The 26,101-nt window shown below is 37.0% G+C and overlaps 1 protein-coding gene across 1 annotated transcript in view; it reads left to right on the top strand.

The window, feature by feature from the left end:
- The first annotated feature begins 6,136 nt into the window (after nt 1–6,136).
- The window catches only part of Trpm (transient receptor potential cation channel, subfamily M), a 308,502-nt gene continuing 288,537 nt past the window's right edge, over nt 6,137–26,101 (top strand). The window contains exon 1 of the mRNA XM_073086226.1: nt 6,137–6,434. Within this exon, the coding sequence (XP_072942327.1) occupies nt 6,345–6,434 (90 nt within the window). The 5' untranslated portion in view covers nt 6,137–6,344. The remainder of the gene's footprint in view (nt 6,435–26,101) is intronic.

The following is a 26,101-nucleotide window of genomic DNA, read 5'->3' as shown; positions in this document are numbered from 1 at the left end:
GTTATTTGTCACATGATTTTACGGTGAAGGAAAATATCGTAAAAAAACCTAGGACTGAGAGCTCTTTAAAACTTAAGAATTATTATAAGAACACTAGCTGACCCGGCAAACCTTGTGTTGCCATATAAATAAAAAAATGTTAAGGGTGAACAACCCTTATCACTTATGGATATGAAACATAGATATTAACCGATTCTGGCTTACTGAATATGCATATAAAATTTGGTGAAAATTGGTAAAGCCGTTTCGGAGGAGTACGGTAACTAACATTGTGACACGAGAATTTTACATTAAGGAAAATCTGATTTCTTTAAAGTGTAGCCTATGTTCAGCATTCCTCCTAGACGAATGAAACGATACATCGTAATTATTACACACTTTATATTAGCTTCACTTGTATGTTTGTCAGTGAGTAACTCCGTTTTTCAGTAGAAAGAGATCAACATACATCCTTATCTTACCCTGCATGTATGAAAGAATGAAATAAAATACTTTTCTACTTTTTAGTTGATTTTATCACAAAAGCGTTTGTTTTAGTTTTTTGTATATTTATAATCCGTAAAGTCATTTGGGCTGCAGGGTGTGCCAAAGAATGAAACATAAATACTTACATACATATATAGAGACATACATACACCAGAAAAATATTATCCCCGACTGTGTATGGTTATGGTTTTCGAACAAATGTGTGTATGTATATAATAAGTGTTCCCAAATATAATATATGAAGGTTACCAATCAACAGGTATGTCCTAATCTTTCTCGCTCTGAGAGGAATCATGTGGCAATTGATGATAGTAGACTTGGAAAGGGGCTTATATTCTTACATGCTCAGTCTTGCTATCAACATAATTCGGCTTATTTAAGTTTGGAATCTAAAATTAAGCCATACTTACTCACACTTTCTCATAGATATACGATCGCTTAAAAAATTTAAAAAAAAATGCTCGCCAAGACGATTACCCTGATGATGCTCCGTTTTGGAGCGAAACTCGTGTTGGTGGTGGTATGTATAATGGTGTATATTTTTTTGCATCTGCACGGATCATTTGTGGGAGGGTGGTACATACTATATGGTTTAAAATATGTTTGAAGGTGGTAGAACCCTTTGTGGTTCGACTCCGGCGGCACCACCGCCACACCTATTTCTGCCTTATTACGGCAGTGTTAGGCGCTGCTGCGTTCCGTTTTGAAGGGTATGGTACAGGAGACATACTTTTCCGAGGCGTTCCAACTTAATCCTCAGGGGTAGCGGCGCGTCTGTGGCTGACCTCAGGTAGAAATATCTAATCCTATCTGGGGTTGATTACAGATGCCCATCGGTGGCAGTAGCCACGTACCATCAGGTGGACTGTATGCTCGTCTGCTACTCCTATATAATAAAAAATAAATATATATATATACCATCATACATATGAGTAGCGGATTGCGCAGTAGTTTTAATGCTAACTTGGTAGCATGGATTTCCACAAAGTAACGCCTGATACCTACAATTAACTAATGCTGGCCACTTACCACCAGGAAGTTTAATAACAAAACATACAATTTGTAGCACCACCTTCATAATAACCTTCGTTGTAACTTGCGAGCTAACGGTACGTAAACAATGGCGTCTAGATTATAATAACCAGCCAGCGTTGCTCAAACTTAAGTCTAACAAGATTTACTATTCACATCTTTGCAATTAGTAGCGGCTTTTGTACATCGTATCTTCAAACAAGGGGTGTTTGAAGGTCATGTTTAACATGTTGAATGCTTGGCTTAACTCCTTGGGGGCCTCTGTGCTTCAGAGGGATGCTAAAATTCTAGTTGCTATCATTATTAATATTTCATATTAAATTCCTTATATGTAATCCCAAATATCTACGTATATTTTTTTATTTTCGTTTTTTTTTTAATATAGGAGTAGCAGACGAGCATGTAGGCAACCTGATGGTAAGTGGCTACTGCCGCCCATGGACATCTGTAATCAACCCCAGATAGGATTAGATATTCCTACCTGAGGTCGGCCACAGATGCTGCGCACCAGAACAAGCGCTGCTGTGTTCTGGTTTTAAGGTTATGGTAAGGGAGACATACTTCTCCGAGGTGTTCCAACTTAGGCCTCAGGGGAAGCGGCGCACTGTGGCCGAACTCAGGTAGGAATCTAACATTATCAGGCAGCAGTAGCCACTTACCATCAGGTGAAACGCATGCTCGTCTGCGACTCCTATGTTATACCTATATATAAAAATGTAAACTAAGTATGTGTTTGTAGGGACAGAAGTAACATTTCGTAAAGGGTGGCACAAAAAACTGCCGATATTTTTTAACTGATTTAATAATTTCCGTAATTTGAGTATAACCACTCCTCCAGAACCGCCAGCACTGCTTGTCAAGTCAAATCAACTCCTTTTTTTTAACCGTTACAATTTTATTCACTCGATCCAAACCCATAGGTTGAGAACCGCTGTGTAGATACTACCTCGTTACTACAGATTTATCATCGCTTTGACGTCCATAAATCATTTATCACTGTTCTTCACACGTGTTGCTTGATTCGACTGTACATCTGTTTACTGTGATTTGATAGGAATAGTCAATGGATAGGTTATTTGCTACGTAGGTATACAATATGCAATGTTTTGCGTACGAAAGATTGAAATTTTACAATTATTAGATATTGGAAATTATCTTCTTTCGATTTTTGGTAACCTAAATTAGGATAGATTAAGTATAAATAAGGGTAAGTTATCCCCAACCGATTGAGCGTGAATTTAGCATACATGTTTGGATTTATGGATACCAATGAAAGTACAATAATTTAGGATTTTTTTTGCAAAATGAACTCCTTCGATGCGACCACAAACTCTATGTAAATATATGTTTTTAAGTTACTTTTGTTGTATACTATAATTTTTATCAAAATCGGCACCGAAAGTACATTGAACTATTTCGCTTTTGTTTAGAAATAGTTTGAATTAGGCCATCCATACCCACTTTTATCTAGATTATATATCTTATGTTTATATAAGTATAAGATAGTAATAATTAAAACATAAACTTCATGTCCTAAATACGGCCTGTTCCATTATATTGTTTAATAGAAATTTGATTTAAACTTCAACATAGGCTAACAGGTTTCCTCAATTATACGGGAAGTTATTAATAGGCTGTAGCGTGAAAGCCTTAGGCCGAGACCTATTGTCCTGTTACGATAGAGAATTAAGGTCACTTGTTTTCAATATGGCCGTTAAAAGATTAACGTCGTTAACTCTAGTATAAAATGTGGCTTACTAAAAAATAAGGGAATTATTTCAATGTAGCTTTTGTATATTTAGCGTAATTTTGTTTTATGTTTTTTTTGTTTTTTTCTTTTTTTATAATATAGGAGTAGCAGACGAGCATGCACCACCTGATGGTAAGTTTCTATTGCCGTCTATAGATAACTGTAATCAGTCCCAGACAGTATTATATTCCTAACTGAGTTCGGCCACAGATGCTTCTACCGTTGAAGACTAAGCTGGAATGCCTCGAAAAAGTATGTCTCCCTTACCACACGCTTCAAACCATAATACAACAGCGCTTAACACTGCTGTTATGTGGCAGAAATAGGTGTGGCGGTGGTGCCGCCGGAGTCGAACCACAAAGGGTTCTAGCACAAGTTAATCGCAGTCTAAGCTACTAAATAGCTAAACTCACATTTTCTCTCATGAGACTATTAAAAAAGAGAGTTAATATTAATCCCTTGAACTACAAACTAATGCATAAACTAAGTCGTTTTAGTAATAACACGTGTTACCCACATATGTACACACACTCTACCTTTATCTCATGAATAATGTCTAGTCTCTACCAAGCTCTACTCTAGAGAATATTGCAATTTAAATATTATTTATGCGCGTAGAAGAAATGTTGGTTTATGGTAGAGTCGCGTTAAAAACATTTTATATTAAACTCTTACAGAAATATGTAACAGGTTAATTTGCTCTACAAACTAGTTATCTTAAAGTTTTTTGCAGAGAAATTGTTATATCTTTCGTGAAGGAATTAGGTGTGCTTTTAAAATTACAAAGTGAAAGAACTCTTTGTAGTGGCACCACCGTCACACCTATATCTGCTTTATAACAGTAGTGTTATGCGCTGCTGTGTTCTAGTTTGAAGTAACAGTAAGTTTGAGGGCAACAGTCCTGATAAGAAACGCATCTGTGGCCAATCTCAAGTAGATCTCTAATCTTATCTGGGGTTGATTCGACATATCCATGGGCGGAAGTAACCACTTACCACCAAGTGGATGAGATGTTCGTTTGTAAATTCTTTTTTCGTAATATAGGAGTAGTAGATAATATTAGATTTACCCTTGAGGTCACAGATGTGTCGCTTAGCTGGAATGACCCGGGAAAGTATGTCTCCCTTATCACACCCTTCAAACCGGGATACAGCAGCTCTTAACACTGCTGTTATTAGACAGAAATAGGTGTGGCGGTGTTGCAGCCGGAGTCAACCCACAGAGGGTTCTACTACCTTCAATTATAAGTAAAAATATATTACCTATATGTATTTTCTTATATTACATACGTATTGATCAATATGCACGGCTGTCCTTTGGACAAATTCTTTTTATTTGACGACCCGCGTGGCGGAGCGGTCACCATAACGGTCTGATGCGCAGTGGGTCTCGGGTTAAATCCCCGGCCAGTCAGACATCTAAATGATGGATTTAGATTTCTGTTTGTGGGTCTGGGTGTTTGTGTATTTGTCTATGTGTGTCCATGGCACCCAGAACCGAGGGAATCCTAGTGTGGGGCTGTGAGTGTAGAAGCGTTTTTTTAATCGAAACAGCCTATGTCAACACTAGACTAGAAATGTTTCAGCATAGTTTTTTCCCCTATAAATACTTAATACCTAACTGTACTGTATCAAGATCTTACGTGCTCAGCTGCCATTATGTATTGAATATAATCGAAACTGTATTGACATACGTATCAAAACTCGATTGCGTTCGTAAGTAATCAACTGCGTCTTGAGGTTCGTATGACTAATATATTCTATAATCTATATGCGAAACACTTATCAGTTCTCTAGTTTTCCATATTATTAGAATGTATACTGATAGAAATATATTCAAATTATTGAATTATAGTATTATTTTAATTATTTGTGTTATTTTCATGATGTGTTATTTTTATAAAAAAAATGCACATTTATATGTATAGTCAATAATGTATAATAGGCTGTATGCGTTACACGATTGTATGGATTACCATAAAAAAAAAGAAAAAGAACGCTTTTGGCGTGTGAGTTTTATTTTACGCGGGAATAATAACAGTTGTAAATTGGACCAAGAAATAGTTTTATTGTATTAAAGTCAGAAGTGGGATAATCTCAAAATACATAATAGTTACAGACTCCGAAGAAGACCATATCATTGCCTTTTTACTGGTTAATGGAGGGTAATGTTATTTGAGCGTACTTATTAGCTATATGTACGTATGTGTGTGTATTTTACTCCCAATTTGTGTGTTTGTTTTGTTTCCAAACGGATTTAAAAATAATCATTGGTTTCGTCCATATTTTGGAAGTGACGACGGGCTTTGTTGTTATTTAAGTTGTCGTATTTTTGTTGTTGAATCTTTTTGGTAATCTTAATAGTGTTTCCTTATAATTAAGTTTTACTTATAAAAAATACGTTTTCTAAATCGGATTTTTAGGGTATCGTAGATGCCATGGACTAACGGCCCAGAACAGAAATTTATATTCAGGGATCTGTCTGGCCAAGGATTGAAGCCGGAACCTACTGCCATGGCACGAAGTCACGGCACGCACGGCATGGTGACCCCATTGCAACCGCGGTACATGGGTTGTGAAAAAATGATTCAAAAAAGTCTATGTTTATCCTGCGTTTATCCAAAATCTGAAATGAAAAAATACAAAAACTTTGACGGAGGAATTTAGTGATGTGAGTCTTCAATTTTTCAAGTGCTCGCTCAAAGCTTACAAAAGATTTTATGATTTCTGTGTACAATACGGGATCTGCGAGGTGCGGCCAGGGTTTAACCCGCGCTCTGCGTTCTTTGTTCAGAGCAAGCAGGGGGCGGTAACGTCATCTATCGCCGACCCGCGGTCACCTATGCCAGCCAGTCGGGTTCCGCTCGTGGCCGTGTGTGCACGCGTCGCAACGCCGCGCCAAAACTTTCTTACGTCAAATCAATGGATATAACTTAAAACGCGAGTTCGCTTTTTCAACTAAAATGTGATTTTGTGTTCCCGAACAATCCGTATGGGTTGCGTTTGTGAGCGATTGTGTGTTAAGTGACGTGTTACAGTTCGAAATAATGTAATATTGTGTGCAGTTAGACGGAGAAATGAGTATTCAAAAGTGTCTTCTAGACAACTCTAGCAGGATGATCAAGGCGATGTCGACGGCGAAATCCTCCAACAGCGAAGTGAAGACGGTTAGTGAACTCGTTTGCAACTAGTGTTCAACTTAACTTTTTAGGTTATCTCGAACAATACATTGACATTGAGGTTAAATTCTACGTTAATTGCTCATTACTGCTGTTACGCGATGTATAATATCGATATCGTATGAAATTAAACGGTGTGACAATTGCACTATTCACGATTGGTATTTGCATAATATTTGTGGCTATATTTAATGGTTAAGAATGTTAGTAATTCCGTACCACATCGCGTATTCGGCGCATAATATTGCGTTGTGATGTAAAATAACTACACAGTTTTGATATATTTATTGCCGAGGCATTACTCAATGGAGTTATTCTGTTTTTGTTCCGGTTAGCCGATGGACTCTATAGAGTCAGTCAATTGAAACAGATGTTCGGACTATGCGTGGTGAGTTATTTTAGACGTCGAAAACTTGCATTTTATTCTTGTAAGAATATAAATAGTGGAATTTTATTCTTTTGAACTCTACTTTAGTTTGGCTGTTCACAATTTCGTTTATTTTTCATGTACCTATAGTAATATACTGTTAAAATCGACTTTATTTTAATGGTAGAACGATGGTTGCAGGACTTGTTTTTTGTGCTCCTAAGTTCTGGTTTGAAAGGTGAACTAAGGCATACGGTGCATTCCAATTTAGTTTTCAAGGTAGCAACGCATGGGAAGCCGACTTCAGGTAGGAGTCTAATCCTATTTGGGGTTGATTACAGTTGTTTAAGGCACTGACCACTTACCATCAGCTGGACTGCATGGTCATTTGCTTCTTCATACTCTTCTTGCACTCATACTTTTAAGTAAGAGTGATTTATGCAATGATTAAGAATAGTAGGTACATACTTATTAGCTACACGATTTATAAAAGTTAAATCGTAAATTTAAATACGATATTTCATTCAGCACTTACTAATGTATGTCGTATTATGAATACTTATTATACAAATGATATTAGCATAATTAGCAGCCAGTAATTACGTTTTTTTATTATTTTTTGTAATAAAGACAATAAGTATAAAGAACTAGTAGAACTTGTTTTGTATACTGGTCATTTAAATGTACTTAAAATGGTAGAGTTTGGTAAATATTACGACTTATTATAATAAAAGATATAATGAGATTTGGAGTTGAAATTGAAGTAGGATTGAGATAAACTTGTACAATTGAACTTAATCCTATGATCTTAGTATGAAATGGAGTGAAATGCTTTTATGCGGGTTCTTAGTCGAGTAATAAGTCACTGATATGTATTTTTTTTAATTCCGAGAGACATTACCAATTGCTATAATGGTGAACTGATAATAATCGATGGGAAAGAAGGGTCCTCGAGTGACGACCACGTTTAGACAAATGGAGCTCAAGTCGCCCCCCGATCAGGTGGACCGATGACTTGAACTAGGCGGAAAACCGCTGGAATTTAAAGGACACGGTATCCGTTGGAGCGGAAAAGGGTGGATGGATGAAGGAAAATATCATGTGGTAATGCCTGCACGTTATTGATACGAGTAATATTCTGAAAAATGTGTGGAATCTACCAAGTACCAACCCGCACTTGTGCAATGTGTTGATTATAACCTAAGCCTTGGTTATGAAAATAAAGTACCTATAAGTATACAGTCCTCGTGGTATTATTTCTATGAATATCTAAGCTTGTAAAAAGGCTCGCAATAATTCAGTTAATGTTGATAATAATGAATAACATGTTTTTATGTAATAAAACTTCATACGAAACCATTTACCTATATTTAAAATAATTACTCTTTTAAATGTACTTGAATATATTGAACTTTCCTTATTAAACTCTATACATAACATGATAATAAACAATCAAATTAAAACTAAAAATGCTTAAAATAAATCGTTCGGTATACTTTACCCTGTAGCGATTGAAGTGTTAATCATATTGTACCATTTTTTTACAAGTAGGCATCACGTTTTTACATATAGAAATAGCAAATGCATTGAATGACTGTCGTTATTGAACATGTAATGTGTTCTCCTGAGGACTTCTATCTGAAGGTAGCCACAGATGCGATGCAATTGGGCTCCGTATAAGTGCGTCTCGGAGGCCCTTTCAATTGCCACACCCTTCAAACTAGAAACCAGAACACAGCAGTGCTTAAAAGTGTTATTAAACAGCAAATATGTGTATCGAATTGCATCTGCAGTCGGACAATAAAACGTCCTTCAACTTAAATTAACATGTTTATTAAAATGGTTGGGTACATTTCACCCAGTGGCGAGTATTTTAGTGTTAATCGAATTGTCACCCTGTCGTAAAACAAGGCGTGACGTTCTTCTTATTTATCGGCTCGATAACAGCTATTGAACAATAACGTCATTATTGGTAATGATGACGTCATGATCGCGTCAGTCCTTACCATGTTACATGGAATTTTTAGGCCCGAATTATATCTACAACTATTGAACGTGTTGTCAGACAAAATCATATTTTTCTATAGGTATATAATATACTAGCTGACCCGGAAAATTTGTACCGCCTCAAAATCTATTTATCAAATATATTTCATATAAAATATAGCCTATGTTACTCGTGGATAATGTAGCTTTCGAATGGTGAAAGAATTTTTAAAATCGGTCCAGTAGTTTTTGAGCCTATTCATTACAATCAAACAAAGAAACAAAGTTTTCCACTTTATAATATTAGTATAGATTGGTAGGCACGACAGTACAGATCTGTGGTAGGCACGGTCCGTGACTGCCCGGTTGTGTTATGGAAGATATTATATGTTCTCTGTACGAAAACATTGTCTCTTAAGATGATGGCGTATTGTCTGCCATGTGCCGTGCCTGACCCGTTACATGTCTGTAAATATTTAATGCAGCTTTACGTGTAATCTCTTCCATTTTTTATTGTGGACGAGAGTGTGATTATACCAAATGGAAAGGTTTAAAAGGTATTAAGCCCTATGTGTCTAGACTCCGAACAAACCACCGTTATACCTATTTGTATCTTTAACAGCAGTGTTTTACGCTGCTGTATTGTCTGGGTGTGTTAAGGGAGAGTTACACGAGGTATAAAGGTGGTAGAACCCTTTGAGGTTCGGCTCCGGCGGCACCACCGCCACACCTATTTCTGCCTAATAACAGCAGTGTTAAGCGCTGCTGTGTTCCGTTTTGAAGGGTGTGGTACGAGAGACATACTTTTCCGAGGCTTTCCAGCTTAGTCCTCAGGGGTAGCGGCGCATCTGTTGCCGACCTCAGGTAGGAATTTCTGGTCCTATCTGGGGTTGATTACAGATGTCCATGGGCGGCAGTAGCCACTTACCATCAGGTGGACTACATGCTCGTCTGCTACTCCTATATTATAATAAAGGTATCTGTTGCCAAACTCAGGTAGTTGAATACAGATGTCCATTCATTACAGTGACTACTTACCATCAGGTGGACTCGTATCTTATATCTTATCTAGACGGATGTAGAACTGCAATCAGTTTTCACATTTTGTTTGTTCTTCTGTGTTAAACCACTGCACCTAATGCTAACTACTGCAGCTACACTTGGTATCCAATGGAATTATTTACTAAAGACTAAGATAGCTAAAGACTAAGTCCGAACGTTTTTTTACTTGTAACTGCAGCTACATTTGTTATACAATCCAATGGTATAACTAAGGAATAAGTTGCCTAAAGACTAATTTCAAACGCCAATGATTACTTTATCAATGATCATAGATATAAAATAACGCTTGTTGAAGACTAAGTTAGAATGCTTTTCCATATTTAACGTAAGGCATAAATAGGGCAGATCGTGCCCTTAAGTATCCTACATAACCAGTTAACCTGAATGTGATATTAAAAAAATATTGCGCGCGGTCGGCCATTTTGCAAAACCAATCTTTTGTAAACATACTGTTTTCTGAACCGAGCCGTTTTCAATATTATGTTGGATCGCAGAAAAACAAAGTTTATCTTGTAGTAAATGGCTTAGTGGTACGGGTTTTCGCGGAGTCGATTTTTTTGATCAACTATAGATGGGAATGATTTTCGAGTTATCCGAGCTATCCCACGCTTCGCCAGAACGGGCCATCGCTGCAACTACAGTCTCCGGGGAAGTGTGGCCCTATGTGCTGCACCAGGATCTGCCGCTCGGCCTGCCACGCTGGGCACTCCTCGAGCGTGTGCTGCGCAGAATCCTGGGCATTTCCACAGTGGTGGCACTGCGCTGAGGCCTTAGTGCAGTGCTTAGGGAGTGATATAGCCACATTCGTTCCCATTTCAGACAACCTTACAAGTTACTTATAGTAGAGGATCCCAGTATAGGACGACCTTCACCGAGCTGGTTAATGGATGATACGTTTTTTATATCAAATTAAATATGTCAAAAAGTATTGCAAACTCGATGTAGAACAATGTTCTTAAGTAGGTCACAAATTCATTGTCGCTCCTGAGAACCCACATAGAAGCCTCATTAGAAAGCCAGCCGGTATACTTCCTTATCGTAACACAGAATTGCGCCAGAAATACGAGTATATATAGTCATATATATAAAATTCTCGTGTCACAATGTTAGTTACCATACTTCTCCCAATCGGCTTTACCGATTTTCACCAAATTTTATATGAATATTCAGTAGGTCTGAGAATCGACTGCTATCTATTTTTCATACCCCTAAGTGATAAGGGTTGTTCACTCTTAACATTTTATTATTTATATGGCAACACAACGTTTGCCGGGTCAGCTAGTAGTCATATATCTATATATCGATAGTTACTACTTTTTAGCAGGGACTGGGGTTCGATTCATTTCTGCTTTTACGGACTTGGAAACTATATGCTGGTCTATATATTTTTTGTTAATTAGTCAATGGATTTAATATTAGCTTTATCGGTAAAGGAAAACTGTGAAATTACATGCCTGAGTTCTCAGTAACGTTTATTGTATTTTTAGAACACCTAGCATGGGTAGCCAATGACTATAGACAGATATATTACTTACGAGCATATAAAATGTATATATGAAACATAAAAAAGTTTTAGTAAAATGTGTAGTGCAAATGTAACTTTAAAGTATATGTGCGTGCTTATCGACGCAAGTAGAAAATAAATGAATGTTCTTAAAAGACTGTGAGGTTTCGTTATTGGCACATTACTGTCCCACTGGGTACGGATTTTATCTAAGAGTTTTCTTTCGATACTCTGGTCTAGTGCTGATTGGTGGACCTTGCACGATTTCGAGCATTTTTCGAAAGAACTCTTGAGTCGTGGAACTTTCCTTACGATATTTTCGCACTACTAAATCAAGTGATAATTAATTTCTATTGCGTACATAACTTTGAAAAATCAGGCTCCTTGTTGTTCTTCAGTTCCAAATGCTTTAGGGAGAGAGAAGTTGAAACGCTTCGTGTTTCTTACTATAAACTTACAAATTAGAATACAGTAGCGCTTAACACTACATAATAAATGTAAATAGATAGATGTTTTTCTAGAACCTTCTGTTTATTCATAGGTAAAATAATTGGCTATGCATGTTAAAATGAAGACCTTTTTAAGCGTTGTTTGTCATTATGGGTAATTGGTTATTTAATTGTTTTAGTATCTTTGTGGTTTAAACGGTATTTTAGAAGCTACTATTAAATTATAAGTAATTGGTGAGCTGCGTGGCGAAGCGGTCATAATATTTTTATTATAATTAGTTCTGGGTTCGATCGCAGCTACCTAAAAGAAGACTAGATTTTTATTTTGTGCCTGGGCGTCTGTTTTATTTCCCTTGTTTATTCATGTTACCCATAATCGAAGAAATTCTGTATGGGGTCGACTGATTCATAGGTTTAGTGGTTTTGGGTAAAAATAGGATTTGAAATCGGGATTTCTAATGTAAGGTATAGTATAGTATAGTATAGTATAGTATTGGGGTAAAATTTTGAGTTATTTTTATTTTGTAATGTAGGATTGCTTTGTTAACTTAATAGGTAAATTCATAAAATAATTGTATTATTAAGGAAAATCTAGTCAAAAATATTTTGAACCTACGAACCAAAAATATGTTACATAGATAAATTATTAATGCTTTTAATATGTATTACTTATACATATGTATATGTGGTAGATAATTGATTGTTTAATTAAATTAAACCATTAGGAAACAACATACATGCTGCTTTTAATTATATATTATTAGTATTCAAACCTATTCGGAAATACCATTGCTTTAAAATACTTTAAATGTTGCTATTTTAGTTAATTACCTTACTAACTAATATGATAAATACGAATGTAATTTGTTTGTTTGTTTGCAACACTTCTACGCCTTAACTACGTAACAAATAGTAATGAAATAGTACCTTTCATCCCGATAAAGTCTACTATTCCCGAGGGATAGACATAAACCTCTAATTGCAAGCGAAGCCGCGAGTAAAAGCAGTAGTGGTTCTTAAAGAAAACATATGAGGCGGAATTTGCTCTATATACAACGGGGATTATGGTCTATGCACTAAGATGCTCGCCTCATATGTAAAACAGCCAGCATCCACATTACTTCACTGAATAGGGATGTGAAAACGAGGGAAAATATCGATTAATCAGTAACTGATTTTTCGTCTCAAAATAAATCGATCAAGGACATCAATAGTCTCTGAACTTTGTCAGCTATAAAAAAATCGTCACGAAATTCGCTCTAAAATCATGTAAGCGTATTGTCCACCGTTAAAATAATCGATTTGTTAAAATAATCGATTATTAAAAATTGACAATTAGTATTTAAAATATAAATAAATATGAATCTATTATTATACAAATATAATCACTTATTATATATATTACATACATACCACGTTTTATATTTTTTAAGCATATTTTGGTTACTTCTGTAGATCCTCGTCTTTAATTAATACCATAGATAAGGTAAGGTATGCCATAGATAAGCTTATTAATCCTAGACATATCATATAGATACGCGTATATATTTTATCTAATAACAGGTAATAGGTAAGCATGTTATCTAGTATAGCCAATACCGGTACCCATCAAAGCTTTTACTCGAAGTGCGTTATCTAATTCGATTTATCAGTCAAACAAGATGTGTTTCCGGTAATTGCGTAACGCGATAAATTAGGCAGCTTTAGTTTGTGTACATAAGGAAAATGATAGCTGATGTGGCTGGAAATAATGTAGATTTCATGTTGGTTGTTGGTTGGGAGTGTTGGGACAAATGTTTGTGACAGGAATTGTAATATGTTGGTGGTTGGGACAGATACCTGTTGCCTGTGGAGGTTTTGTACAAATATTCTGTTGGTGCTTGGAACAAATATTTGTTTCTAAAGTACTAGTATGTAGGTGGTTTGAACAAATGTTTGGGGCATGATTTGTTTTAAGCAAATATTCAGAACGAATTTTTGTGCCAGGTTGTGTACGTTATAGGTTTGAACAAATATTTCTTATAGTGTTTTATGTATTTATTAATTACAGCAATGTGAATTCCTGCATGCATGCGTGTGTGCTGCGAGTGCTTGCATGTGTGTGTGCTTGCGTGTTAGTGTGCGTAGGGCGTAGGGCGCATCTGTGGCCGACCTCAGGTAAGAATATGTAATCCTATCTGGAGTTGATTACAGATGTCCATGGGCGGAAGTAGCCACTTACCATCAGGTGGACTGCATGCTCGTCTGCTACTCCTATATTTTACAAAAAGAAACTTATTGTGTCTACAATCCGTCGCAGAAGTATCAAGAGTTCCTTGCAATGTATTTGCAAAGAACCTTGAAAGATTATGAATAAATAACAATACTAGAAAATAGAAGAACCAACCTTATTACCATTGCAAAAGATAAGTTCGCTGAAGACCTGAGAGCCTTACTATAAGTATTGTTTAAATATGAATTCTATTCTTTCGAGATAAGAGTTTATGATGTTAGGATTTGCTGAAGATTAGTCATCGTTAATCCAAGTTTACGACTTTTATGAGTCCCTTTGTAGTGTAAGATCCAACTGTGTGATTGCTTAGTGCATCTGATGAGCGCCAATGTCTCATTTTTTTGACAAAATTACGGATTTCGTGCAAAAGGTACATATGATACTGTCCATGTAGTCCCGGGACCAGAAAAGGGCTACGGTATCCCCTGCCTGTCGTAAGAGGCGACTAAAAGGGGCTTCCGTAGTTGCGGGCGCAAGAGTGGGAGCTCAAACCGTCTACCGCAAGAGACCCCGGGAGGGACAGCGGTTTGCGTGGTCGCAGAGCCCGATAAAAGGGCATCGCCTTAGGAGATCTCCGTTGGAGATCTCCTGAACTCTGAACTCTGATCTCTGAACTCCGAATATGGTTCATGTTACTATTAAATTACCTTAAAACGCCGTACTAACTAAAATGAAATGAAACTGTTACAATATCTATTAAGCAAAATAAGATTTTATTAACAGTACTAATGTAATTCAACACCTTCCCATAGTATCATATAACCTCAACACTTTTATGGGTTCCGTTGCCGTAAATAGATTACTGAATTAATAGAGGTTTTTAAAATTAAAACCACAGGATAAATTCATTTCCAGGTTTAAAGGTAGGCCAGGGGTTCGCAATTAATTTTAAGTCAAGTCTGAATGATTGAAATGTTTCAATGTGGTGTCTAGAATAAATTTACATTTTTAGGAGGAGGAACTGGCGGACTAAGGGGGGGAAGGTAGGTGCTCTGGTCTTGGGGGCCTCCAAACACAGTTGCGAACCCTTTCGAACTAAAAAACAGTACATCGTCGTAAAAACGGTTAGGTGAAAACAATCTCTGACGAGTAATTGCAGCTTAGTCCTCAGGGATAGCAGCATCTGTGCCCAACCTCAAGACTTTAATCCTATCTGGATTGATTATAGATATCTATGAGCGGCAGTGGCAATTACCGTCAGATGGCGCCTGTTAAATTCCTATGACTATTTTTATACAAATTATTAATAAATCATGTATAATTTATACATTTACCTACTATAAGCTACTATAGCCGTAATGAGGATGCCATGACATGATAATGATAGTAATAGATTGATTACGTCACGAAAGGGATTAGGTACATTACGATAGTTGGTGACAGTCACGCGATTTTGACATGAACTTTAGGTAAACGTTCCCATTGCTTCGTCCGACACGTTACATTTTATTCAACAAAAGCAGCAAACGAGCATGTAGCCTTGGAATATTTATGTAGAAAATCGTATAGAAACTAGCTGACCCGGCAAACGTTGCCATATAAATAAAAAAATGTTAAGGGTGAACCACCCTTATCGCTTCCGGGTATGAAAAATAGATAGTAGCCGATTCTCAGACCTACTGAATATGTATGTAAAATTTGGTGAAAATCGGTAAACCCGTTTCGGAGGAGTACGGTAACTAACACGAGAATTTTATATATAAGATATGATGAAGCTTGTTACGAACGCGGGTAATGTGATCACTTAATTATTAACGCTTTCAGGCTTTCTACACTCAAAGCCCTACATTAGGATTTTCCTGTGACATGGAAGCCGTAGACATACACAAAAACGAATAAATAACAGATGCACAACGGAAATCCAAACTCATATTTATATTTCTGTCTGGCAGGGGATCGAATTTGAAACTCACGTCGAATCGGTATGTCTTTTAGTGATTTTAGACTGAAATTATAGCGGAATTGAGACATTTTATTATGTAACGGGTACTCACGATATGCGATTGTCGATATTTGCCAAACGTGGAATCCAGTGGTTAGTTTATGCAAGTCACAAATAGTGCAAAGTACGGTGTGTAAGGATATCGTCAGTGTTGTGTGTCGTGATATGGAACCTAGAAAATAAAAACGGCGCAGGGTAGATAGATTAATCTACCACTAGTACTTGTCAACGGTTTCTCCCCTCCACCTCAGTTCCGCCGTGACCACGATCCATGCAACTGGGTCGAAATATCGGCAATAAAAAACGCATATCCTGAGTATCCGTTACATAATAAAATGTCTTTTAGTATACATTCCTAAATAATATTTAACGACTCGATCATTCGTGACGGTTACGGGCAGTGGAAACACGCACTTGGACCTACAATTAATTTATCAATGTAAAAGTTAAGATTTGATGAAACCTTTTTGTTAAAGTTTTCTATAAAAAACTTTTAGTATCCGAGAACATATATACGAGTATATATATATCAGTTTCTAAAAAGTAAATCCTCAGGGAGTTTCTAAGAAACTTAGTACTTATTTATGGCCGACCTTGGGTAGGATTCAAATCCTTTCTGGGATTACATATGTCTATGGTTAGCAATGTCCACTAAATGAACTGATTGCTGGTGTGCTACCTTGGCATTATAAATGAACATTAAAAAACATAAATATAAACATTTTGTTACTACTTATCGTTTTTGAGGTCCTGAATACTTCTGAGGTCTTGTTAAAATGTCGAAAATCCTATTACCGCGACAATAATACACTAACCAGTAGTTACCTGAAGTTCTTTCAACCGATTTATCTGAAGTTGCCGATGCACCTGAGACTCACAAAGGTTCTCAAACTTTGAATTTCAAAGGCAGTCTTAAATTGAAGTCAGCTCTTAACGTTTGTTGGAGAGAAATGATTTGTGTTCAAATAACAAACCTTTTGGTAAAAGTATTTTCGTAATGTTCCTTTTACCAGATTTTATCTTTTAAGGTTTTCTTTAGTATCGATTCGTCTGTTTACGAAATTAAGTAAGTAGGTCTGCCAGTAAAAAGTGTGGGTAATGTGTAGGTTTGAAGAGTGTGGGGAGTTTTAAATCGCATCGGCAAGGAAGGTCTCTTCAAAAAGGGTGCAAAAAGAGCTCTCCTTCAAAGCCGGCGATGCATTGGCGACTCCTCTGGTGTTGCAAATGTCCATAGGCGACGTTAACTACTTTCCATCAGGTAGCACGTCTGCTTTATCGTCAGGTTTCAATATAAAAAAAAGGTAGCATATGAGTAGTAGCATAAGATAATAGTTCGTGTTGGCGACAGTTGGCTGTCCCTAGCCCCTGCTGATCACAGGCATTAGTCGTCAGCGACTGTCGTCGTCCCTCGCCGCCTGTTGAGGGCGTCGCTATTGTATTACCTCCCTGATTCATGTTCGTGTCAAGTTGAGCTCCAATTCTGTCTGGGCCAGTATTTACCACTGGATAAATAAAGGTAAATACAGTAGTTACCGTAAGTAACCGTTAGGTAAATACTGTATTTTGTCCCTGTAGTTCCGGGACTGGAATAGGGCTACGGTATCCCCTGCCTGTCGTAAGAGGCGTTTAAAAGAGGGCTTCCGGGGTTGCGGGCGGCAAGAGCGGGAGCTCGAACCGTCCAGTAAGCGACCCCGGGAAGGATGGCAGTATGTGTGGTCGCATACCGTCGTGAACACCAGATGGTTTGGGAGGAGCGAAAACTGCTTTCCCAGGGCAGAGCCCGATCGGGGCATCGCCCTTGGAGGACTCCGGTTGTGTTCCGTCGGAGATCCCGGAGTTCTCCAACAAGCGATGAGGACGGCCACCGGGGGGGTTTTAGTGCGGTAAAAATCCCACATAACTCGACGTCGCTCCCACGTCGTCGGGTACCTTTTGAAGGTTTACCCCTCGTTAAAAAAAAAAGGTAAATACTGTATTTACCACCGGTATGCTCGCGCGCTACAAAACAAAACAAGTATCACACATTCTGCAATGATCATGAAAGATGTAAATAAGCCTATTTCCGTTTGAAAACTGAAAACGGCTGAATGCAAAAAGCTACCCCGAGGCTACTTCCGCTCGTACAAGATAAATACAGCTGAGTAAAGATCGCTGTTATGTTGTATTGTGCCTACGTGATGTTACTATGCCGGTCTGAACGCGGTGGGACCCGGGTTCGAACACCAACCAAACATGTCTAAATTTTAATTTTTTGTTCTGGGTCTGGGTGTTTATGTATTAGTCTATGTATGTCACCAGGCGTGGGTGACACGCCACGGAATCCTAGTGTGGGGATGTGAGTGTAGAAACTTCTTAGGCGGTTCTAAAGATAGCCCTGTGACAGATGAAAAGACTGCGAGGGCTTAGTAAGATGGCGAACATATTGTCCTTTAAATACGGAACCCTAACAATCATCATCAATGATAATTATATTTACTATATTAATTATTAAGCGACCCAGAGCCGTGCATACGAGCATGACGTGACAGCGTTTCCCTCAAGTACTTTGTAATGTACTCTGATATACTCTGTTTCTTTTAATCGTTCCAGATTACCCTGTGCATACTCTTTTATACTCAGCTTCATGTACTTTCTTTCACGTGTGAAACAGTACTTGCGATTAAGTTGAAAGTTGTGAATGCCGATTGACATACATATTAGGCTTACATTTTAGTCTACAAGCGTGGCATTTTTAACTAAATTTTAAGCTTACAGATTCACAAAAGTAGCAATACATAATATTACTATAACCAAATATCTCTATATCAAGTAGTATGAAGTGTAGAAGTTAGTTCTCATCGCCAGCAGGGCAAGAATGTGCCCGGGTAAACTGCCACTTAATTATTTAACTACGGCCGCCACTAATCTGTAGTGGGGTACGTTTTAAAATTAATCCATTAATTATTAAGCCAGTTGGACCCGTGCATGCGAGCATGACGTGACCGCGTTTCCCTCAAGTACTTTGTAATATACTCTGCTGTACTCAGTTTCTTTTAATTGTTCTGGATGACCCAGTGGCATACTCTTATATACTCTGTTTATCTTACTTTCTGTTTTTTAGGTTTCACTTATTTTGGGCCATTTGGGAAAAATAGTTAGCGGTTTTAACAAATCCGTTAGATTTAAAAAATTGATACCACAAAGTTGGCTAGTAAATATTGCAATTATTCAACTACGGCTACAACTAATCTGTAGGGTAACGTTTTAAAATTAACCCATTAATTAGTAAGCAAGCTAGACCCGTGCATGCGAGCATGACGTGACCGCGTTTCCCTCAAGTACTTTGTAATATACTCTGCTATACTCTGCTTCTTTCAATTGTTTTAAAGTACCTATTCATGTACGCTGTAGTACTCTGTTTTTCTAATTCTTTAAAAGTACCTACTAATATACTCTCGAATGAGCCCTTGATTTTTTTGCGCTTTGCTTACCCGCTCTTTCTTTCAATTGTTTTCTTTATATTTCCTTCTTCTTCTTCTCTCCTTATCTATTGTGCCTATCTCTTTTACATATGTAGATTCATTCCTTACATCTTGTTCATAAGCAACATCTATTTATTTATTTTTCACACATTTATATTTTCACTCTTTCGCATCATTTTTTTTACTCCTATCGCTATTTCCTTCTCTTCTTTGCACACTTCAATCATTTCTATATGTATGTATCTTCTTTCCTCATTCTTATGCATGTATGAAAGTAGACATAACTCTCATTTTATAAGTCTGTTTGTAAGTCTCTGGCTCATAAATAGAGCTACACGCATAAAGCATACGCGATATAGAGACAGGGAAAGGTAAGACGTAGTAGAGTAGAGGTAGGCCAACGTTTATAATAATTACCAGCTGACCCGGCAAACTTTGTACCGCCTCTAAATCTATTTATCAAATATATTTCATATAAATATAATATGTTACTCGTGGGTAATGTAGCTTTCGAATGGTGAAAGAATTTTTAAAATCGTCCAGTAGATTTTGAGCCTATTCATTACAATCAAACAAACAAAGTCTTCCTCTTTATAATATTAGTATAGATTAATCAGTTTACATTTCGTTTCGCATGCTTGGCAAAGCCGCTTTTGAATGTCAACGATATATAAAATAAACGCTGATATAAAATGGATAACGACATAAAATAATAAATTCTTAAGATAAACGCTGTTATTTCGAAATCACAGGTCTGATTACAAACAAAATAATCTAGATTTGACATTGATTCCTAAGGATTTATTACTACCAAGGAATTTTCCATCAATTAAACACCAATCAAAATAGTCTAAATAACACGTTATCCTAGGCAGGGGACATGGAAAAAGTATCGATACTTTGTGGTATCTAGTACTTGCAATTTAGATATTTCGTAATCGATTCTTATGCTCAATGACAACTTTTGACAGGATTCGTCATAAATCTCAGAACTTATCTACTTAAAACCAGACAAACCTTGAAAAGATAAATCTTCGTCAAGGTAGAAATACAAATAGTCCATTTAACGGCGAAAATGAAGGTCGTGACGAAACTTCAGCAGTACCTTGTCGACATTGAGCTCTAAGAAACGTATCGACATTTTAGACAACGGTAACTTTGTTTCGATTCTTTGAAGTGTCGATACATTTACGAGTACGATATATTTGCGATACTGCTCATGAGACGTATCGATACTTTCTATTCCTTACTCCACACCTAGGTCCTTTACGCCCTTTGACCATCACGTCGACAATTAGCTACCCTTACTAAGTATCGATACTGTAAAATACCGATTCTTTTTGTCGATTCTTTTACAAGTACTTTTTTCAATACTTATAAGAAGTATCGTCACTTTTTATTCCTTTACCACACCTAGGTCATTTAACTTGCGTAACTAACGCCCTTTGACCATCACGTCGACAATTAGCTATCCCTACTCTGAGAGCATTGAGCTCTAAGAAAGTATCGATACTGTAAAATACCGATTCTTTTACTCTTTTTTCTTTTTTCAATACTAATAAGAAGTATCGATACTTTCTATTCCTTACCCCACACCTAGGTCATTTAACTTGCGTAACTAACGCCCTTTGACCATCACATCGACAATTAGCTATCCCTACTCTGTGAGCATTGAGCTCTAAGAAAGTATCGATACTGTAAAATACCGATTCTTTTACAAGTACTTTTTTCAATACTAATAAGAAGTATCGATACTTTCTATTCCTTACCCACACCTAGGTCATTTAACTTGCGTAACTAACCCCCTTTGACCATCACGTCGACAATTAGCTATCCTTATTGAGCATTGAGCTCTAAGAAAGTATCGATACTGTAAAATACCGATTCTTTTACTCTTTTTTCTTTTTTCAATACTAATAAGAAGTATCGATACTTTCTATTCCTTACCCCACACCTAGGTCGTTTAACTTGCGTAACTAACGCCCTTTGACCATCACGTCGACAATTAGCTATCCTGTACGTAACACGATACCCAGACGGTGTAATTGTTATAATGTGTCTGTGTAGAGTTGCGGCGACTACAGAGGCCACCCGCGGTACTGTTTATAGAGTGCTATCGCTCCAATATAAACAAGTTAGCACCTGTAGAGTTCGGGAATTAAATATATTTATAGAACGTGTCTGCTTAACTCTATACTGTTGCATATAGTAGTGTATTGAAGTGAAACGGTGAAAGAGTTAATAAATAAATGAATTTTAAGAAAAACTTTCAGTATTACCTGATTTTCAAAATTGCCGTTTTAAAGACTGTTTTGTTATATTTTTATGTTTCTTTCCATCTGTCTTTCTTTCTGTCTATATTTCTGTATGGGGTATTTTTACACTTCCTATATTTTCTCTCTTAATATATCTAGTCTCAAGTTGTACTTTGTAGAATAAACTGTTTTAAATTAACATTATATACATACATACCGTATATACATTATACATATATTATGGCGCAGAGTTGCGATAACAAATTTAGTGATAGTTAGTGTACGAGTAAGTAGAAATATCCTACTGGTTGAAACTGAGTCACTCGTTCGAGGGGTCCGAGATTCAAATCCCAGGCACGCATCTCTGATTTTTCAAAGTTGTTTGCGTATTAGAAATTGATCATCACTTGCTTTAACGGTGTTTGTCGACTGCAACCGTCACCGAGCCGATACCAATAATGAATGACGGCGCCGAAGTAGCGTACATACATTTACTATAGCTGCTTGTCCACCGCACGTTAACCCGAGCACCGTCATCCTGGGCGCCGATATTTCGAGTAGATTGGAGTAAAGCGCTGATATCGGTCGCGGTGGACATACTATCGCCGTCACGACATATTAAAATCGGCCCGAAATAAATCTAGTTCTCGGTATCGGCACGGTGACGGTGCAGTGGTAGAACAGCCTAAGGGTGAAGAAAACAGGAAACCTGTATACCTGAATGATTTAAGAAAAACGGTTCTCAGACGATGTGAAGTCCACCAATACCCACTTGGCCAGCGCGGTGGACGGTAAGGTCTGTGCAGCAGTTGGACTTTATTAATTCCAACATGAACTTCGAAATGGCTCCTACCACTTAGGCCCATAGGTAGCAGGCTATTAATGTTCTATGTAATTTAAGATGAATTTTAAGATAAGATAAACATTACTGAAACTAATTAAAAACTATTCACTTACCTATTAAATTGCTTTAAAATTAATTTTAACTGTGCATATTCTTTCCTCTAATTTCGAAGTCAGTTAAAATTTTAATAGGTTTCAAAATATTATCCGTGGCAACCCTAGCAAAATTATGTAAAATTATCTAAACGCTAATTTCAACTGAACATATACGGTCCAATTTCGAAGTCAATTAAAATTTTAATATGTTTCAAATATTATATGTGGCAACCCTAGCAACAATATGTCGTTAGTTTATAACAAGATAGCCGATGCACGTGCCTCATTTACCTGCGAAGTCACGACTGCTTTTAACATAAACAATATAGGAAACTACTTATGAGGAAACGTTGTTATCTCTAGAATATTGAGAGCAAAACAGTGCTACTCTGTTTCATGTTTTGTTTTTACTTTTATTAACTGTTTACAAAGTTAACTGCTACTAATGAGTGAACTTATTTTTATTTAACTTGTGAGTTCATATTTATTTATCTTGTTGGTTCATATGTATGTGGGTTTAAGTCTTGTAACTGAATATTAAACCGGTTTACTCCAAACGATTGTGTTTCTTTAATATGAATTTATATAAATAGACTTTTTTGTTTTATCCCCGGGCCCTGTTTCTTAACAACAAAGTATATACTATCAATCTAATTACATCATTTAAAATGATTAACTTTTTCATAAAAATCGCCCGACACTTTAGCGCCATTAAACAAATATTTTAATCGCAAATTAACAAATAGGTATTTCATATATTGTTTAACTATATTCATATATTATTACTATATTAACTCATTATTATAATTTAGTTCAAAACATTATTCTCGTTATAAATTTGTAAGTTTAATAAATATAATAATAGATTGTTATGACAAATAGTTACAAGGAAATAAATATATTGATAATATCAGGAAGAAAAATACATCTAGTTTGACGCTATACTTATTATAAATAATATAGAACTTAAAATACTTTTATGTTTTAGATTGTATTTATTACATTTTAGTTGAATATATAATTTTAATTTGATAATCTTGAGTTATACTATTTTACTCAATTTAATAAACAATTTTATCACACCATATATTATGTATTTTTGATATTATATCTAATCATATGTACTACTGATAACTTCTTACTTCACCCTTGTGGCACTTTAGACGAGGGTAATGTTGCTACGGAGGGTAATGTTATTCGAGCGCATGTATGTCTTATTCTTTGGCACGTCCTTGGCAAGCCCAAATTGCTTGACGGGTTATAGCATATAAGTGTCGTTTCATTCAAGCGTGTGCGTTACATAGCCTTTTTTTTGTTGACGAGGGGGAAACCTTCAAAGGTACCCGACGCCGTGGGAGCGACGGCGGGTTATGTGGGACTTTTACCACACTAAAACCCCCCCCGGTGAACGTCCTCAGCGCTGCGTAGAGGACTTCGGGATCTTCAAAGGAACGCAACCGGAGTCCTCTTAGCGCGTTGCCCCGTCGGGCTCCGCCCAGATGATTGTGAAGCTTGCCACTCCTTGTGGAGCGCACGACGGTATGAGGTCACACATACCATCGTTCTTTCCGGGGTTGCTAGCCGGGCGGTTAGCGCTCCCACTCTTGCCGCCCGCAACCCCAAAGCCCTCTTTTAGTCGCCTCTTACGACAGGCCGAAGATACCGTAGCCCTATTCTGGTCCCGGAACTACAGGGACAGCGTTACATAGCCTTTAAGCAGTTTACATTTTAATAATTCTATAGTTTTTATTCTGTTTCACATGAATTTCGAATGATTTTGAGTGCAAAAGTCAATTGTAGTGTGAAGGTAGAAGGCTCTGTGGTTCGACTCCGGCTGCTCCACTGCCACCTCCACTTCACCTATTTCTGCCTAAAAACACCGTTTTTGAGCCCTGCTGTGTTCTGGTTTGAAGGGTGTGGTAAGGGAGACATGCATTTCCGAGGCATTCTAGCTTAGTCCTCAGGGGTAGCGGCGCATCTGTGGCCGATCTTAGGTCGGAATTTAATCTTATCGTGCGTAACAGATAGCCACGGGCGGCAGTAGTCACTTACCATCAGGTGGACTGTGCTCATCAGATACTCCTATTTCCAAGTTAATGTCACAGAAACAAGTAAGTTGATAGAAATTAGGCTTGTTTTAAGGAATAAACATTCCGACTCCTTTTGCAGAAAAGTAATCTCTATCAGATCGGGAGCAAATGTATTAATCAGACGTGTGAATGGAGAGCAGATCTAGTGACGCTCCTTTCGTTCATTCCTTTGTTCACTTAAATTCCGTACGCTCCTTTTGTATTGTGTACTATACACACACAAATAATAACGTTTGTATCTATACACAAAGTAAAAAAAACATACATAATGCAAATTTACAAGGTAGTACGATATACAGAGTATTTATACAATAGTTAAAGAGATACACAATTTTGTAGTGCATATACATGTATGTTACGGATTATAGAACTCTAGACCCCACACTAGGATTCCCTGTATCGTGGTACTGTCTGTAGTTTTGTGATGCAAAGAGTAGTTTTCCTCGAAGATACGGGTAAAAGGATTTGTAGGAGTAGTTGTATAAGAAAGTTCTTACTTCATGGAATTGAAATAGCCAGCGAGCATGACTTAGGGAACTTAGACAACCCTCCCTCCATTCGTAAGTTTGTTTTTTTTCTTTAAACAGAAAGTAAAAAGAAAATATTTTGGCTCATATTTGTCTTTATTAATACGTCTTCATTTACTAAAGTGGAAGTATTATTTTCTTTTAAACCAGCTGACGTCCTGGCATATGTGAGTCAATGCCACTTGGGAATTTGCATTTGGGAATTGGCAAACCTAACCTGTGTTAGCCTATTACAAGGATTTAAAAAATAAACAGGATAGACGGACGGTGTAAGTTAAAAAAATGCGATTCCATCCTGTTATATTGTTACATTTATGTTATGTTACGAAATAAATAAAATTTAAAAATTTACAGAAATTAAATGCAAATAACACCTGCACTGTATTCCCCGTGGAGATATGTTTCATAATGTCTTTTTAATGGCCGGCACCAGTGGCATCCAGCCAGCAAGTATCATTAAACGTAAAACGAGTGAAAGATCATTTAGATCATCTAATATTCGTCCTGAAGCGCGGCAGGTCTATGAAATTAAATTTTTGACGTTCGAGCGAGCGCTAAATTAAAATTCTTGCCTCATTTCAGCGTAGCACTTGGTTTTATTTTCACGTTGTGCTGACGAGTGACGTCATAAGACACTTTCGAAAGTAGAGATATAGTATTGCAGGGCCTTCCATTGCCACTTGAGTTTTAATGTTATCAGTATAAATTGTCAAATACTGTAAGAATTAATCATCATGGTCAGTCGTTACATTTTTAGTTAGTAAAAGGCGTTCAATCGCATTCAGCCTTGTCAAAACTAAT

This window comes from Epargyreus clarus, unplaced genomic scaffold (genome assembly GCF_041222505.1).
Source record: "Epargyreus clarus isolate Ecla_fem2 unplaced genomic scaffold, WU_Ecla_fem_2.2 ptg000024l, whole genome shotgun sequence".
Taxonomy (NCBI): Eukaryota; Metazoa; Arthropoda; class Insecta; order Lepidoptera; family Hesperiidae; genus Epargyreus; species Epargyreus clarus.
The sequence above is the reverse complement of the archived record's forward strand: the minus strand, read 5'-3'. Positions and strand labels throughout refer to the sequence as shown.